At 46.5% G+C, this 18,941-nt stretch overlaps 1 protein-coding gene across 1 annotated transcript; it reads left to right on the top strand.

Annotated features, from left to right (window-relative positions):
- The first annotated feature begins 1,673 nt into the window (after positions 1–1,673).
- Positions 1,674–18,741, top strand: LOC144110669 (uncharacterized). The gene is made up of 2 exons (XM_077643727.1): positions 1,674–1,888; positions 16,200–18,741. Exons 1-2 carry the CDS (start codon positions 1,804–1,806, stop codon positions 17,531–17,533), a joined length of 1,419 nt encoding a protein of 472 aa, XP_077499853.1. The 5' UTR covers positions 1,674–1,803; the 3' UTR covers positions 17,534–18,741.
- Positions 18,742–18,941: the final 200 nt, after the last annotated feature.

Here is an 18,941-nt window from a genome sequence, read left to right as displayed (position 1 = left end):
GCCAACGAAATGCTACTGAAGACAGTTTGACTGCATGTTCACCAAGACAGGGGTGGACTCTTTTAGCCGTCGTTAGCGCTCCGAAGAGTGTTACACGGCCTCAAGAAGTTCTTCGATATCATGCTCAAAGACCGAATGCATCTTCAAAGGCCACTGGACACATATGCTTGTTCTACCACTATAGTGTGAATAAAATTGCGGGTTTGCCTGTCCTGACGTGCGAGAACAAGGATAGCGGCCACAGGGAAGCACTGCTGCATATTATATGCCAAAAGTTCATCAAACCGTGTCTATAACAAACCATGCACTTGACATAACCGACAAGAACGCAGTTGCGAAGATGTACAACAAGAAACCTCTTTCCCGAAAATTATTGAAACGGCAGCAAGAAACGATTTCCGCCGCCTTCATCGCACCGACGCATGCCATTTTTCCTTGTAAGAGCGCACATGTCTTTGCCTTCAAGCGCAGTTTTTTTTTAATATTCACAAGTCGCTCGCCATGCCTGATACTCTCCTTGTTCCAGTTGGCATTTCATCAATGCACATGCTTGTCATTTGGAGAAATCCGGTCAGTCCAGGCCTGCTGTGTTACTCCCAAAGTCACTGTGCAGGAACCCAGTGAGCTGTGTTTCTTGCGGAAAGAATAGAGAAGAGGGGCATGGGTTTATAAGAAATTTGTCAACGTTATTCAAGGAGGCGCCGTTCGGCGAAAACTCGTCGGAAAAATGACTAGAAACAGCGCAGGCTGGGCCCTCCAAGATCTGCTTCGCGTGATCGAAACATCTCTCGCAATGCTCAGCAGCAAGACTGTAACAGACGCATGCTGCGCAAAGTTCTAACAACATTCGATATGAGGGATTAGCCCCCTGCGGGCCAGGGACTACCCAGGCAGGTTACCCCGACGTCTCCGGCTTCCATCTATCGAGCGCCATGCAGTCCTCCTTTCCCAAGGGTCACCTGACTACTGTTGAGAGCTCAGGTAATTCCGCACTTCTTCCTGTCCTGATGCTATCTCGTGGATTATTTTTTCCTTTTTCATTTCTCCGAAGCAGTTAATGATTTCTTGCCATTGGCAGCAATACAATATACAACCATGCACCGTGCAGGGTAAATACTTATTTTGCGGCATTTCTAGCCACTTCAAGCACTTGTTGCAATATGGATATTTCGAATATGTTTCTTTTGTTGTAAACCGTCCAAGAAATACTGGTTATGCAGCAGACAAAAGGTCCTAACGGCATGATAGAACGGCGTGCGCAGCCCCCTTTCAGATTTCGAAATCGAAACTGATGATCCTCTTTTTGTATTATGTGGAAGTCAGCACAAATTTTTTAAGCATTTCCTGCCCTATGAGATACTGAAAAACATGTTTTTTTGTCATTAACACAATAAAAGTTGCTCAAAGCCTGAAAAAAGAATAAAACAGCACTTGTTCGGGAGCCGCACATCACACTCTCCCAGCCATTGAAAGCGAAATTGAGGGTCATCTTTTAGCGTTGCCTAGCGGCCAGTCTGCGCAATGTCGAGGCGATCTCGGGACCCATTGAAATCGAGGAGACGCTTCAGGCATGTTCGTCAGGAGGCATTAAAGACGCCTAGAGAAGGATAACGTTCGCAGCGATCCTAGCGGAAATTACCCTCAATTTTGATACACAGGCGGCATAGGCGTTTGACACACTCCAGTGAATCCACAGTCTACTTCACTCTAGTTGTGAAGAGGAGTGCAGGAGGCGCTGGTTGTGAAAGGTGGTGCATGGCAGGCGCGTGATCGGTGCGCGCGGCATGCTTTGACTTTTGCGGGATGAGTGCAGGTTATCCGCAGGCACCGCTCCTGGAGATGTCGGAGGTCGGGGAGACGGCGACACCTCAGGAAGTTACTGACTACGGTGAGCAACGGAGACGCCCATCTCGGCTTGCTTCCTAGACGCGTACTACATGGCGCGTCCCTTGTGTTGCACGCGACGCTCGAATGTGTCGAGCAGGCTGGAACGACGGCTGTGTTTTTCGAGACTGCTCGGTTGGTATCCTGAACGCGGCGATGCGTTCCGCCTAGCAATTTATATATTTTGTTTTGAAATGCAACGGCGCTCATTATATTCCGGGCGCTGAGTCGTGTGGGTGCGCGACTTGTCGCAGCGCGTTTTTCTACGCGACAGCGTGAGCAGCCGCGTGCTTGTCTGTGGCTGATTGCGCTGTTTGGCGTCGTCGTCTGCAGGGCGCTACAGCGGACAGTGTGCCTCTGACGAGAGTGTTCATCAGAAGCCGCTGTGGATGGTTTCGTGAGCGCAAGTGGATGGGCGACCCCTATACCGGAGCCGTTCAGCTGCGCGATTTCTTCATGATGTCGTTTTTCGCTCCAGTTTAGGATGAGTGAGGAGGCCGTGATCGAGTTTCACGTGTTGTTCCGACTCTCGCTGTAGTTCAGCGATCGTGCACATCCACTGAATTTTTGTAACGGCGCCAGTGGTGCGCATTGTTATTGGGCATTTTGTCGTAGTGGATTGAGTAGTAAGATTTTGCGTTGATGTATCTGAGCCGGTGGTGCTTTCTATCTACGTGCCTGCCGCCTGCTGTGTTTTTTTTCTTCTGGTCTGCGTGTTTTCAGTGTTGTTTTAATCTCGATTCCGCTCTAGGAAGGCCATGTAAAAATAAATGCGCAATTGTTCTCTGCGTAGCTTGTCTGAACACGCTCGCTCGGTCAAGATGGAAGGTGGAAAGGCGATTTGAATGCTAGACGATGGAGGAGAATATCGGCAGAGGCAGTAGTCACATGCAGTGGCTAGGCCGGTTAGGCCGAAGATGCTAGGCTGAAGATGCAGGACGGAGTGGCTAGACCGAAGACGGCAGCTAGAAGATGTCATGCCACGTCCCGGAGTGACTCTTCAACTGCTGAGGAGACAGGTTTGAGTTCTCGAGAGCGTCGGAATGAGACTCTGCATAGACGACGTGCCGAGGAAACGAAGCTTGCGCAATTCAAATAGGGTTAGCCAGAGCTAAACCACAGCCAATTTTTATTTTAAGCGACAGCATAAAAGCAGCTTGGCAGCGGAAAGCTGGCATCGGTTGGGGGAAGCTACTAAAGCAGTAAAAAACTTCATAGCTGGGGGAGCGCGATCCGAATCCGCGGTGGTGTTGTTGGGATTCAGGTAGCAGCATCCAACCGCTGCAACCAGTTGTTGGGATTCAGGTAGCGTGACTGGGCCAGAGAAGAGGCGAGGACGATCGGAGGAAGAAAACTTGGAAAACTTTATACGAAGACTATTTACATAATGTACAAGTAGGGCAATTGAGAGTGCCTCTCAGTAGAGAGAGCTTCTTAGCAGTCAGGAGTCTCTGGTATCTCTCAAGAATGGGGCTCTCTTCTGGTACCAAACCAGCAGCTCCTTAAAGGGACACTGAGGAGAAGTTGAAGTTGGCTTGTATCGATAGAATAGCAGCTCCTGATCACAAAAATGCCACTCTTACTGAAAACAAAGCTCTTGTAATGTAGAAAATAGCAAGAACCAAAATACAGGTGTCGCCGCCACAGGCCAATCTCGCAAGTACAAGCGTGATGACTTCCTAGGACAAGAGGCGCCACCTAGGAGGAATTTTCCTTCATGAAAACCACGAATCTCTGAGGCTGGCAGAGGAAGGTTGCGCACCGCACCGCTAGCCGTCAGAAATCACGGAGTCTGCGTTTACGTCACGTATCACGTCACTCCGTTCTGAAACGTCATAAGAGTTGCCGTGGCGTCATAAGAGTTCCCTGAGTTTGAATCAGAGCGGCGGGAAGAACTTTTTCATCTTCGAAACCAAATTTATTTGAAATAAATGCATATTTCGCGCCCGGACAAGCGGCAACAAAGCCATGAAATGCCGAACTATCAGATTTTGCTAACAAAAAAAAAAATGATAGAGTTCTCCTCAGTGTCCCTTTAAATACTCTTCGTATTCCCCAGATCCCTAGCTGGGGAATATAGTTCAAAGAATGATGTCCAATCCACACAATGGCACTGATGGTACCACTCACTGCAGGACGGTCCTGATGTTCTCTCGCAGCTCGGTCGAGGGAAAGGGAACAGGACCCGGTCACGTTGTTGTCCATGCGGCCTCCAGGCGGGCGCGCACGTGTGACCGGACTGCGCCCATGTGGACCTGGAAGGCGCCTGTGTGACACAGGAATGCAGCCTGTCTCCCAGCGGGGGTTGAAAGATCTTGTACTGATGACCGGAACGCGGAACCTCTGTCGAAGGCGCGGCACTGGGGCAATTGTTCAACCCCAGCGTGACCGAAGGGGACCACACTGATCCCGCACTTCGTCGTCTGAGGACCGGAACGAATACGTGGGGACGCTATGGTCGTCGCTGCTTCCGGTATTCCTGTACGAATACGTGGGGACGCTATGGTCGTCGCTGCTTCGGGCATTCCTGAACGAATACGTGGGAACGCTATGGTCGTCGCTGCTTCCGGCATTCCTGTTCGATCATGTGGGAACGCTATTATTGTCGCTGCTTCCGGCATTTCTGCAGCCACGTCTCCCCCAGAGGGCTCACCCACCCTCGCGGTGGTCCTCAGGAAATCCTCCCCATGTCGAAATTCGCCGAACTCAACAGCAGGAAGGAAGCGCGAGCACAACAGCGTGAACAGATTACTCCTGCTGTCCACTGCTTCAGACCACTATGCCATCGCCAAAGGTTTTTTTTAGCATGGTATTTATTACATTGAAAATGTATTCTATTTATGTTAACTAAATTATTTACAAAGCTTTTAATAAATGACACGAAACATCACAAAAAGAGCAACAGAGCACTACATGCGAGGTAAGGTTGAGCACATCACCAAGAGGGAGTGCCATTCCGGTTTAATGTCGGTCAGTTCATACACTTCCCTTAGATGAACAATTATTTAGGAGAAATGTTAACATCCTGCCTGTACGAACTTGTACGAACTGCCAAGCTCTCGAGCAGGGCTTGCAGTGTTAGCGGCTTCATAACGTTCCCGCATTCACGTGAGTTAAACTTCGTCTCTGATGCTTTAGTTTAAAAACGTGGTCTTCATCATTTTCAACCTGTGCACGTGGAAGCGTCATGAGATTAGCATGCAACAAGCTGCACGAAATGGTGGGAGATCAGAAGCAGTGAAATTCGAAAGACCCAATTCTATCCCAGTGATTACGACCCGAAGTGTACACAATGTGGTGAAATAGTCGCTTACGAGCACATATTGGGGAACTTTAAAGAGGAGCCACATACCACTTGAATCTCTAATACAAGCTACTCCCGAGCAATGGGAAGCCGTGTTGGTGAGCTCGAACCTGGGCATTCAAACCCGGGCCATTGAATGGCCTACTTAGGTCACTATTAGCCGTGAACTGGTAGCCACCTCGCACGGATCATCTGCATTTTGCCTTCTGATGAAATAAGTGTTTTGCAATCCAATGCTATCGTCATGTCATCGGGTAATTGTAATTAGACGACCTACAAACTTTCCTTGTTCTCAGTTTATTCTGTGCATAGCCCTTAGTAATTTTCGTGATAAATCTCCTGCATTATTTTCTGAGTGTTCTTGGCATATATTGGTTTTTGTACAGAGACACAACAACGTGCTGACCCATTTTAGCAGTGCGTATAGATAACAATGGAATGTTATAAGTGCAGTACACATGTATGCATGCAGTGTGTCCCAGAAGTAAAGGCAGAGAGATATTTTGGGGCTCAGCTCGCAACTGTCTCGGTTTTTTTCTTATGTATCAGTTCAAACAACACACACATACGTTCACACTCACACACAACGATATATGGATCTACCCTCTCGTCCAATAGTGTCTTGAGGGTTTTTCTTATATGTTTATTACTCAGAATATTGCCACAAGCTGCTGACTATAAAAAATAACTCAAGTTTCAAAACTTATTATTGAGGGTGAGGATGAGGGAGGGCCAACGATGTGAGGGCCAGGGAGGGCCTGCAGATTTTTCGAAGTGTGGGTGAGGTAGAGCTGGATAACTTTTCAAAATGAGGGTGACAGAGGGCCAAGGATTTGGAAGTGAGAGTGAGGGAGGAAAAGTAAAAATGAGGGCATTTGCCCACCTCTGGCTGTGGGCTCTAATCTTCAGCTGCTTTTTTCATGCTGCGAATGAACCAGTGTTTAACTCCATTGTAGTTGAGAATGTTTTGTCAGTTGCAATTGTTCCAAGTTATGGGATCTGCGTATAAATCAATAAAATATTCTTTTCGTCCTTGCAGGGTACAAGAATGGGTTAACTGCAATGAGCTGGAGCTATTGACAGCTTTGCCAGGCAACGTCCTGTGCATGATGACATATATTAGCTTGGGCAGAGAAAAGGGAAAGAAAATAATGTTGCCCAGCATGCACCGCCAATGGCACAACGGGCTTACACGATGACAGTGGAAACACGTTATAGGCATATAAACTTGTGTCATGTGGCATAGAAGCTCAATTAGATAGCTATAGGTTTAGTGTTTTGGAGTGCATATTGTTTTTATATTTGCAAAGAAGGAATGGTTTAAAAATACTCCCAGTAGAAGGTGCCACGCGCCCTCCTTATCACGGTGTTTTAAATATACATTGCCTTTGAAATAGTGTTTCAGATTTTCACAATTTGTTTTAAGGAGCACTGCTTTTCATTAGGAAGGGACGACATCGTCGGTGCACTGTGAAATCATAAAACTGGTCTGAAAACTCTTTTGGCACGTATTCCTATAGCACGCTGTTATTTTCTAGGTGCACTCCTGCCTAAGTGGATTAAAGCGTAGACTCCCTTGACCGGGGTGACCACGGCGGCGGCGTCAAGTGGCCAGTCTGCCCTCAGGTCACCGAATGGAGTGATGCTGTTGAAATGTCATGCTGAGGATGCTAATCGAAAGACAGCTCCGACCTCGACAGAGCTCCCGCGTTTCGGAGGATAGGCAGGGAAATACAAAGACTTTTTTTACCTGCTGGGAATCGGGGTACCATTCCTTTCCCAAAGAGGCACCGACTGGACTGCATTGGTGACGTCGATGTGACAGTGTTCGCAGATTCCACTTTCCATTGCCCGAGCTACGAGAGAGCATGAGCACCGCCTCCTGCTGTGGGCATTACCACAGTGGGCCTCTTCGATTATCCATCTCTAGCTGCTCACTGGCTTCCTGCAGGTTGCTAGAACACGGAGCCAGGCGTTTGATTTTCTTGGGCTTCCCAGCACATTTCCAATTGCTTCACAGAACATGTTCATTTTTTTTTCGACAGTGTGCCTGCTGGCTGGCTGGGTGGTTTCAGCCTGTCAGGAGGCAGCCGGACTTGCCCAGACAATTTTGTGCTGGTAGTACTTTGGCAACTAGCTGATGACGGAGAGGTGGCACGGTAGCAGGAAGTGTGCGTGGCCATTTTTATATGGACTAGAAGGACCGTGGTTCTTCATGCAATGTTTTATGTGATGCAGACGCTCGTTTTGACTAGACCACGGTGCATATTGTCTGTGTCGCCAGCAATGACACCTTTTGCAGTAGCTCTCGCTGCTCATTTATTTGTTTTGAGTACTTGTGTATGATCGCAGTTCAGTTGTCTCACCACCTCGGAAGCACAAATGCTTGCTTCATATTACAATTGCAGTGTTATTCACATAATATCTCTGCTGTTCATTTCGTTTGCACGGCTTATATTCCGGTGGTGTTCAAGGCCTTTTAAGAGAGCAGCCGCAGATTCCAGCTCCCAGTACGCGCACATATATGCATGTGCTGAACGTTTTCTGCGAGGTTTAGTGCAATACGGCTGCGTATGGTATTCACTGAGTTTTGCACAGTAGAAAGGTGGATATGCTTTGAGAAATGCTTGATTAATTGAAACGTGTCCTTTATTAAAAGCCCTCACAAGCACATTGCTCGAGGGTTGAACGACATTGATTGGTGCGGGCATATATATGGGTGCACAGTTTTCACATTACGCCAGCCGAGCCGTGCTGATTCTGTGATCGTCGACTGTCATAGAGCTTGATGCTCAAGCCTTCTGCCACAAATGAGAAGTACCGTACGCATGGATCTCCTTGAATTTGGCTAATTAAAGAGATAAAGAGAATTTCCCAACGCAGATCATCATGCAAGCAAACGTGCCAACGACATGCTAGGCCGGATTGTAGCGCCTTTAATTCGAGTGCTAGCCTCTATGGTAAAGCTGTATTATATACAGTTATGATACAGAGCTGAATAGTACAGTACACCCCCTTGCTCTAGGTAAATGTTCAATCAGCTGATATGCACATTTATCGAGATTATGCGTGCATTCCTTGCCGGCAGCAAAAGATGGCGGCTGACAGACTACATTTCAAAGCAATGTATCCTGACTCTTTCTGATTGCAGCCTGGGAAATGAGATTTCGGCAGTTTCGTGTTTTGTTTGCTTCAAGCTGATGCTTGTGTTTAGCGGGGATCAGTGGCACAAGGTCTGATCGTCGATGCATTAGTGCAAGGTAGAGGACCCCTTGAAATTTTTAAAGAACTGGGCATTACAGTAGACCCCACTAAAACAAGAGAAGCTATTTTGGTCATTATGCGGGCGGAGGAGGTGAGAGTCGAGGCAGACGAGACTTGGGAAACGATTCTGGAGCGATGGTTCCACGAACAGAAAAAGCAAGAACTTCGCGTGGAACGACAAAGAGAATGGCAAGCGAAGTGTCGCGAGAGACAGGCGGAGTTAGAGAAACTGCACGAACACGAGCAGCAGGAGCTCACACCTAAAGTTCAGTTGCTGAAATGGAAAAAAGGGAGAGCTCATTGGAGAACTTTTCAAAGAGGAGAAAGTTTTACAACTTTCTTCAAAGATTTTGAGCAAATTCGTGCTTAGGAGGAGCTAGTCCAGGGCTGCTGGTTGATGATGTTGCTGACCATCCTCCCAGGTGATGGCGGTGTATTAGTGTGCCTGTCCGATGAGGAGTTCTACAACTATGAGACGGCGAAAAGCGCTCTCAGGGCAGGTATAAGCCCCGAAAGGTACGCCAGTTCAGCAGCTTCAGGGGCAGCATTTGTCGATTCAGAGGCAGGGAAAAAAGAGTTCCAGCTACCCCTTCGAAAACAGAGCCGAGTGACTGGCTTCGTTAGCGAGCTCTGACAACACGAACAAATGCAAAGTGTCAGTCTCTAGCCCTGGAGCAGAGGCTGCTTTGACAAGTGAGGCTGATGCTTTCTTTCAAGAGGAGAGTGGTGAGTTTGCAGGCCAGTGCAGTAAAGGATACAAAGGAGGCTCCCCTTCGATGCAGCCCGCAAACAATAGTAGCCAAGTAATGGAGACAACGCTTTGCTGTAAAAGATTGACAGCGAGTCACGTGAGTGTGCCGTTTGAACCTGGGGCCAGAGTGCGACGTTAGTGAAAGAGTATGGTTCAGATCAAGTTGCGGGACAAGGAGTTAGGATCGTGGGGTCAGATAGCAAGCCTCAGGAGAGCAGGTTGCTAGGGTAAGCAGAAAGGAAAGTGCATTCGAGACATTTTGGTGGTAAGGCGTACAGGGACTCATCGGAAGCATGAGCCAATAGTTAGAATTCAAGTGGGAAATGCGGCTCGGTGCTGCATCGAAGAGCAGATGTGAAGGGTCAGGGCTCTGCCAGAAAGGGAGATGCACAGGACAGCAGCCAGAGCAGTGTCCGGAAGGCAACCATGTGCAAGGAGAGCCAAGCCATGCAGTAGTCTCCAGAGAAAGGACAAAGTATGGGACCAAAACATTGTAAGGCTGAAGGCCTGTCAACACTAATCGTTCGAGGCTGTCACCGCGGCACTCAAGATGCGATAGGCACCGCACGAATGTGAAACTGACTAGATTGGTTGAGACAAAGTGAAAGCCACCCTCCCCATTGTGGCGACACAGTGGAAGTCGTTGCACGACGAGTGAGTCTTGCAGTGGGCCACAGAGAAAAACGCACCGCTACCACATTAAAGAACGCAGCAGAACCTGCCCCGGTCATGAAAGAAATAAAGGATATTCCGGAACCGAGAGATGAATACACACGTGCATTTCTTTCATGCTGCTCAGGTGTAGGGGACGTGCGGCCGGCCGGTGTGCAGAACAAATCATTGTCATGTGGCATCTGGAGCTCGCAGGCATCAACGTCCACAGGACCTTCAGTAGTTGTCGTGTTCCGGGGCTGCTGAAGCCAGTCTGCAACAGTGCAGGGCGAGGCTGAACAACAGACAACCTCTTCCAAGAACACCTGCGCTGGAGCATCGCTTTGCAGCATGCACTTGTGCATAGGCTTAGCTGCCCATTGTGACCGCAGCGGTGGCCAACTGGTTGAGCATCCGCCTCGTATGTGGGAGGAGCGGGCTTCGATCCCCAGTGCCGCCAGGTACCCGCAAGTGATACAATGGGTACAGTCTATCCCCTGGTCTGGTGCTAGGCTTATTTAGGGTGAAATGCTTGGGAAATGGGTCTTTTACCCCACCTTGTGAAGTCGAAAATATCTTGTGCCATGGCGCTTTTTGGCCATAAGATGCCCTTGTGCCATAAAAATCCTTAATCATCATCAGCTAGCTGCACATTGTGAGAGTGTCCACTGACGAGCAAAAGTACAGCGAAGTAACTCATGGGCCGACGTGGCGTAGTCCCTTGCGTTGGTGCTACAAGATCACTTCGAGCTTTAATTTTGTCAGCTTTGTTATCTGGCTTTGCAAGTAAGTTTACCTGCAGTATTTGTTACTTGTTAGTGTCTCCTGACATGAAAGCACAAGCGAAGCCTCCCTTGGACACTGTAGCTAAGGTTTGCGCACGAGAGCTCCTAGAGATGCTACCTTTTCACCTGTATTAAGTATTTCAGCATGTTACTGCTTCTGGACTGTGTGCAGTGCACGTTTTGCACATTTACGGCATGTGTCATACGTGTCTGCTGTCATGAAGGACGGAAAGGAAGACCGCACTTGTGCCAGTTAGGATTGGAGAATAGCATGGGTCAAATTTAACATCCTCTGTCTGACTTCGGTAGATTCCTGCCTGCCCGGGTGTTATCTGAGATCGTTTCAACCTTTCGACTGATTGTAGAACAATTGTAATTTTCCTTCTACCCTTCTACCTTGAAGTTTCATGCACGATGACAACGCTTTGGAGAAGTCTGGACACCTGAACATTGTATCGGGTTTGTGCTTCGTGTTCGTTGAGGAAAATTTTGGTTGATATCAGATTTTACTTAGAGGGATGTCCATGTGTAATCAGTTTTGTTTTGGTGTTGGTCTTGCAGGACGGGTGGGCTTCAGACGGCATTTGCTTCTGTTGTGCGTGGCTTGGCATTTGTTGTCTCGTTTGGCTCGCCTTCCAGAGATTCGAAAACTGGACATCATCTGTAGAGGAGGAGAGTCCTGGAAGGCTGCAGAACGAAAGCCCATTCTCGCACGTCCAGTTAGATGAGCTGCACAGGAGCAGCTCATCGTCCAGTACGCATTATCTGGCGGCGGGGTGCCGTTATGATCCGAGTGCACTCCAGCCTAAGTGGATTAAGCTGCGGATTCCCACGACTGGGGTGAGCCCGGCGGCGGCGGTGTCAAATTGCCGAGTCTGCCCTCGGGTCGCCTGACGAAGTGATGCTGTTGAAAGGTCACGCTGGGGACGTTATTTGAAATATGGCTGCGACTTCACCAGAGGTCCCACGTTTCGGACAAAGGGGTGGGGGGATCCAAGAATGTTCATTCACGTGCTGCCATTCGGCATGCCATTCCTTTCCCACGGAGGCACCAACCAGACCGCGCAGGTGACGTCGACGCGACAGTGTTCGCGGGTTTGCCTTTGCATCGACTGAGCTGTGAGAGAGCATCAGCACAGCCCCCTACCGCAGGCGTTACTACCAGTGTCTACTTCTGCTCTCTTAATTGGACATCGTTCGCCGAATTTTAATCGCCGGTCATGGATCTGGGAAATATAAACGGTATTTATCAGGCTGCTTGTTTGTTACTGAGAGGCTCCCGGTTGCTAAGAAGCTCCCTCAGTTGCTCTAACTTGTATATTGTGTAAATTGTTGTATGAAGTTTTCCTTGTCTTTCTCGTAATCCCCTCTTTGATCTTCCGCGTTCCTTCTCTGACCCGACCACGCTGCCTGAATCTAAACAGTGCTGTCCTCCTGGGAAGGAAAAACTGGCCACTGGTGGCTCTGTGTGCCCACAGTGGAGGCACCTGGCCGGTGCAGGGTGCCTTTAAGTGAGCGGTAAGTCGATGATCTGCTGTAGGAGCACTAAAGAAGACAGCACGGCACCGTATGTAGCAACGGACAGGACACTGGAAAGAGTTTAATTAGGACTGATATGGTTTGATACCTTAGACAGCTTTTCACGTCTAACATGTCTTGGTCCAAGCACATCAGTCTTACTTTCAGTAAACACTTCAGAGACGTGGGTATCTATGGCGCACATTATGCACTGCGCATCTTCATGCAAAACATTTAGCTTACAAAACTGTAATCCGACCTCTTATCGCATACAGCTCTGTTGTTTGGAACCCACATCAAGAATTGTACTGCGAGAAATTTGAATCTGTCCAAAAGAAGAGAATTTGTTTGATTATCTACTGTTGCTATGACAGAGAATTTTCACCCCTGTCTAATCTCTCGAGCACTATATCCAACCGCACTTTAAAGGCGCAGATGCTCAGAGTGCCTCAGGCATGTATACATGCTCATTAACTCTCTGCACTTCATGGCAGTGAGCACGTATGTTAATTTTTCTACTCCATTATTAACTAGGGTGCGTTTATATGGAGGCAAAACTCTAAAGTGCCCGTGTGCTTTGCGACGTCAGTGCACGTTCCCCTGGTGGTCGAAATTGTTCCTGAGCCTTCCACTATGGCACCTCTAATTCTTCCTTCTTTCACTCCCTCCTTTAACTCTTCCCTTACGTGAACCGTCCATATATGAGACATATACTGTGCCATTTCCTTTCCCTAAAAACCAGTTATTATTATCAACTATGCGGCATCATAGTTTAAATATTTCTCCACTTTACACACTTACTGACATATATATGCAGCTTCTTCCCACATACCATTGGAAGCTGGAACTGCCTGCCTGGCAAAATTCATTCACTTGCACTTCCATATTTTTTGGCTGGTATTGAATGTCATTAGCACCTGTGCTTTGTTCATTTTATATTGTATCTTGTACATACTTCTGTGTATGTAGGCATGCATGAATCAACATATATATGTGCACTGCTTACCATGTATCCTGTATCCCCACTCCTGCAATTGCCCCTTTGGGGCTGCAGTATGTATAAACAAATGAATAAATACGAATAAGTCGGCCGTGAAACTCTGCCTACATTCGGGCCTGCTGCACAGAATTTCTCAATGACATGAAAGTAGTGTGTCATTTGAGTGTTTCTTTATAATAAAGCTAGTCACACACTTAAGACAACAGCCTGGACGCTCGAAAGAGGTGAATTATAATTAGTATGGTCGTATACGACTAAGTCTGAAGTGAATCTCTGCCCGCATTCATAACCACTGCACATAATTTCTGTTAAGAAAAAGCAAACTGTCAAAGGATTTCTTGTTACTTGAGGAGTTTATTCACACACTAAAAAACAGCGTGGCACCCTGTGTAACAGTGGACAGGATGCTTGGAAGAGATGAATTATGACTCGTATGTTTAGATAACACAAAGTCCGGAGTTAAACTGGTCACATTCATGACCACTGAACAGAATTTCTCTGTGAAGTAGTATTATGTTTTTAAAGTGCTTACTTAAGAAAGCTAATCGCATGACTTTATTATCTGCTCAAAAGTTATGATCCATCTTACTTGTTCAACACAGTGGAACTTTAGATAGCTAATTTTGTTTAATGTTGGGATTGGTTCATTCCATCTTACTTGTTCAACACAGTGGAACTTTCGATAGCTAATTTTGTTTAATATTGGGATTGGTCAGTGCAGTAATGCGGCACCCTGTAGGAAAAATTTTTTAAGTTGTACCCTACTACAGTGCACAGAAATTGTACACGTGTTTCCAAGAACTGTTTCATCCCTATTAACAATTTTTGTATTGCTTTTAGGCTGGAAAACTGCAATAAGTGATTGTGCAATTGCCATCGTTTGATCGTGTCTTCTGTGTTCTGTAGCCCATGCTGTTGAGTAGCTGTCTAAAACGGTGGTGTTGAGGATAGAAATCAATTGACTCAAAGTGTGCCATAAGGCCACATGTTATACGTTCAAGCAGCTTTGAGGGGATGTTTGTCGTAGGTATTCGATGATAGTTAAGATCTTGAGTGGTTTTTTATTCAAAGATTGGTGTTCTTGCTTTTTCTTGCTTATAAGTCATGTGAGGCATGAAAGAACTGCAATAAAATAGCTGCTTCCTCGTTTTAATTCACTGTAATGCTAAACCCAGGCTCCCTCAAGTGATGGAATGATAACGAACGCAGAAGCAGCGATTATATTGCAGTTCTGTCATGCCGCACGTGACCTATATGGACACGTTGACGTCGCAGTCATCGTTCAGCTGTTGAAACTGAAGAAGCATGACCAAACAATTCGACTATGAAATATGTACCGGTCCTAGGCAAATATCACGTGGTGATTAATGCATACTAGTGTCTTCTGCATCATTGTAGAGAAGAATACCTGCCATCAAAATTAGGTGTTTATACTTCTTGAACAAAATGCTTGTTTGCAGCATTGCAGTTTTTACTCTAATCAACTTTCTTGCTCTGTTTCGTTTTGCAGGCATTGAATTGAATATTGGCAACCAGTGAGTACACAAGCTGCCCAAACAACCATCTTCCGAAACCAATGCTTTCAGCATTTGCAGGCTGAACTGCTTGACGTTCAAAATGTGAAATAGCGTAGCCAGTAATGTCAGATTGTGGTGGCATGGCACAAAATGGGACGTATCAGACCCTGCCTTGTTAACACCCGGAACACTACCTCACCGTTGCAGTAACGAGCCATGGTGTCTCAGTGGTTATGGTGTTTGCCTGCCGACTTGAAAGATGTAGGTTCAATCCCAGCCACTGTGGTTGCATTTGATGGAAGCAAAATTCTAGGCTGCCCATGGGATGTGTGTGTCAGTACATGTTGAAGAACCCCAGTTGGTTGAAGTTACCTGGAGCCCTCCACTATGGCATCCCTCATAGCCTGAGTTGCTGTGGGATGTTAAACCGTATAAACCACCTATGATTCCAACGTGAACAATGGATATCGTAAAATATTCTACAGGTGGAATTGTGCATGATTGCTGAGGAAACCTGGTGATCCAGTAGACTGCAGCACAAGTTGCAGACAGAAGCTTGAGCACACAGAGCAAAAAAACCTGCAGTAGAAAAAGCGCATGTGTTTGTGTGGCTGTGCCTTTCGTGCATCATACTCTGTCTTGGTTTTTGTGCTGTAGTCTCACAGGTTTAGCTCTTCAGTTTCTATTGTCGTTCTGTCACCCTTTTGAGGTTCCATCTCATTATTTCATGGCTTATTGTTTTCTGTGTTTCTACATATGACTTCTTTATATGAGCGCTGCGAAGCAATAGTAATATCTTTTAATGGGCTGTCAGAGATTGTGGGGTGAATCTTAATCACTGCTGTTTTATCTGTCATCTACACAAACTTCTAGTGCGTGTGCTTCTATTTGCTGTTGGGAAATATTTATCTAGTCTGGTTTGTTGTGATTTGCTATCAATGATTCATGCTTATTTTTAGTGCTATGTGTTACATTCGTGACACTGCTAACAAAATTGGTTTGTTCCTTGTGATTTTTAATGTGAGCTTTTCCGTTGTGCATTTAATTTACTTCGTCAGACCACGAGGCCTCATTATGCTAGATTTTGTAGAGGAGTTCTGCCTTTGTCATTTTTTTACTTTGCTTTAATATACAGAGGGAATACACTCATTGCCAGTGTACTGTGTCTCTAGTGAAAGCTCATAGATATGTTATTATTAAAAGATATGTTATGCCTAAAAGATCTCCATGTAGACAGGCATTATATGAGCACTTTAAGTTGCTCCGACTCTTAAGCTGGCTACAGAGTATGCTCATTGCTGTCAGTAATTGTTCAAAAGCTAAAACATTGTCCATCCAGCTCTATGGAAATTTATAAATACTAGGAAATTTTGTTTAAAAAGTAATCTTTCTGTTTTGAAGGTCACCCACTTTCCTTGAAATAAACTTGTTAGGTTAAGTATTGTTTAATATTGCCACCACCGAATTAGCTATGATGCTCATGGTCCCACATTTCTCTGAAAACACCCCGCCTTTCTTGATGCAGGCCTGGTCACAGCTGATCCCAAGATCGGAGTGCTGTCTGGGGAGAACAAGAGTCAGCAGCTGCACCAGTCCCCCCACTGCAATCGGAGCTTCACGAAGAAAAACAGCCAGGAGCAGCACCTTCTCACCCAAACGGATGACCATCCCTACAAGTGTAACCATTATGTGGGCAGCTTTTCTCAACAGATCACTCTGACAGACCACCCACGTACTAACACTCACGAGCGTCCATACAAGTGTGGCCACTGTTACAGCAGCTTTGCTCTCAAGAGCACTCTGAGGATCCACCTTCGTGCCCACACGGGTGAGCGTCCATACAAGTGTGACCAATGTGGGAACAGCTTTTCTGAAAAAAGCGGACTGGCGAAACACCTTCGTACCCACACGGGTGAGCGTCCATACAAGTGCGACCACTGTGACAGCAGCTTTGCTCATAAAAGCCACATCAAGCGACACCTTCGCACCCACACGGGTGAGCGACCGTACAAGTGTGACCACTGTGACAGCAGCTTTGCTGAAAGTGGCCACCTGAAGCAACACCTTTGCACTCACACAGGTGAGCGTCCATACAAATGTGGCCACTGTTACAGCAGCTTTGCTCTCAGGAGCACCCTGAGGATCCACCTTCGTACCCACACGGGTGAGCGTCCATACAAGTGTGACCAATGTGGGAACAGCTTTTCTGAAAAAGGCACACTGGTGAAACACCTTCGCATCCACACGGGTGAGCGTCCGTACAAGTGTGACCACTGTGACAGCAGCTTTGCTCAACACAACCACATCAAGCGACACCTTCGCATCCACACGGGTGAGCGACCGTACAAGTATGACCACTGTGACAGCAGCTTTGTTGAAAGTGGCCACCTGAGGCAGCACCTTTGCACCCACACAGGTGAGCGTCCATACAAGTGTGGTAACTGTTACAGCAGCTTTACTCGAAAGGACCAGCTGGACCGACACGTTCGCACCCATACTGGTGAGCGTCCATATAAATGTGACCACTGTGACAGCAGCTTTGTTGAAAGTGGCCAGCTGAGGCAGCACCTTCGTACCCACACGGGTGAGCGTCCGTACAAGTGTGACCACTGTGGGAACAGCTTTGCTGGAAAAGGCACACTAGTGAATCACCTTCGCACCCACACGGGTGAGAGACCATTCCAGTGCCAGCTCTGCCCCATGGCCTTTACAGAGAGTGCAAGCCTTGCTAAGCATGTGCGAGCCCATAAGAGTGAAAGACCTTATCAGTGTCAGTTGTGCACAATGACGTTTAAAGAAAAAGACCATTTAAGACGCCATGAGAACAACAAGCATGCTTCAAAGACGATAGTTCCTTAGAGTTTTGATACCTGTTCCCAACATTAGATGTTAAAACCATTGCTAGCTAACTTGTCTCACTTTTTAATTTTTTCCGTATTGAGGAAAGAATTGCAAAATTACATGTCTTCAAAGTACTTCCAGAGTAATCCTTTGGTTGCTTTCACTCCTCCATAAGAAACCTGAACAGAGCAACCTGGTACTGTCATGAATGGGACTGGAACCGTGGCATGTGCAGTTATGATCTTGCCATTTTACTAGTTTCAATGCATTGACTGATGTATGTGAATTGTGGTTGCAGTGTTTGCCACTAGCTAGCCAATTGACTTACGTCAGAGCAGTTTTTCATTCTGTATACAAGTTTAATGCCACCAGAGAAGTATGCTGTTTTATTAATCCTTCCATGCTTGTGTTGTGGCTGTATTATTGGGACTAAAGAGCAGAGAAACCAAGCTCAGCCTCCTGATGGTAAACATTGCTCGCTTTTGTTTGCAGGTTTTTAAAGTTTTCTCTTGCTTTAAATTTAAAAGAATGAAGGCTTTACTGCACTAGATTCCTGTGTATTGTATGTTGTCAAATAATCCACCATTGTTGCATGTGGCATCTATTACAAATTGCATTTGCAGTCTTGACAAACGTGCTTTATTGATTTGGAGGCAAACAGTCACCTCACTGCCTCAACAGCATTTGTTCTCATTCCATTTTATGGCAGAAGTTTCGGGGTATTTAATCATTCCTACAGCAAGCTGCTGTATATTATTCTGTGCTTACAGAAACTCAAGTGAACTTGCTTTGGTGACTGTATTTCTCAAGGTGCAGTTGACATAAAAAATCCCAATTCAAAACAGCTTGTGTAGTTGCACTTGTTAAAAACCAGTTCCATCCTTGGATTTAGCTATGTGTTGTGAGCATTAATACTTTTGAAAACAGAGGCACCAACCAGAAAAAAGGTCTTGACGTTTCTGCTCCTAGCACATGGTCCTGTTCACAGTGAAGATGCAGTCTACTGGTCGGCGTCTTTGTTTTCAAATGAATCCCTCCGTCTAGACAGCATTCCATTGCACTCTCAAATTTGTGCTTCAATACTGCATCTGCTTTTTTCATGAAGTTGATTAGGTCACAAATGGTTTATTTGCTGCTTGGGAGTGTTTTGTCAGTTGTAATTGTGTGCTGTAACAGTTTCCAAGTTTGTAAATCAATAAAATTTTTCTCATCTATACAAAGTATAAGGATGTAGTGCCCACAGAAAGCTGAAGCTGTTGGCAGCTTTGGTCTCAAGAGCACCCTGATGCACCACCTTCGTACCCACACGGGTGAGCGTCCATACATATGTGAGCACTGCGGCAAAGCAACTGCCTTTACACATGATGGCAGTGCAAGCACATTACAAACATGACACGGATGTACGCCAACTAACAACTGGTCGCTC

This window comes from Amblyomma americanum, chromosome 11, assembly GCF_052857255.1.
Source record: "Amblyomma americanum isolate KBUSLIRL-KWMA chromosome 11, ASM5285725v1, whole genome shotgun sequence".
NCBI classification, from domain to species: Eukaryota; Metazoa; Arthropoda; class Arachnida; order Ixodida; family Ixodidae; genus Amblyomma; species Amblyomma americanum.
Note: the sequence above shows the minus strand (reverse complement) of the source record. Positions and strands in the feature narration are given on the sequence as shown.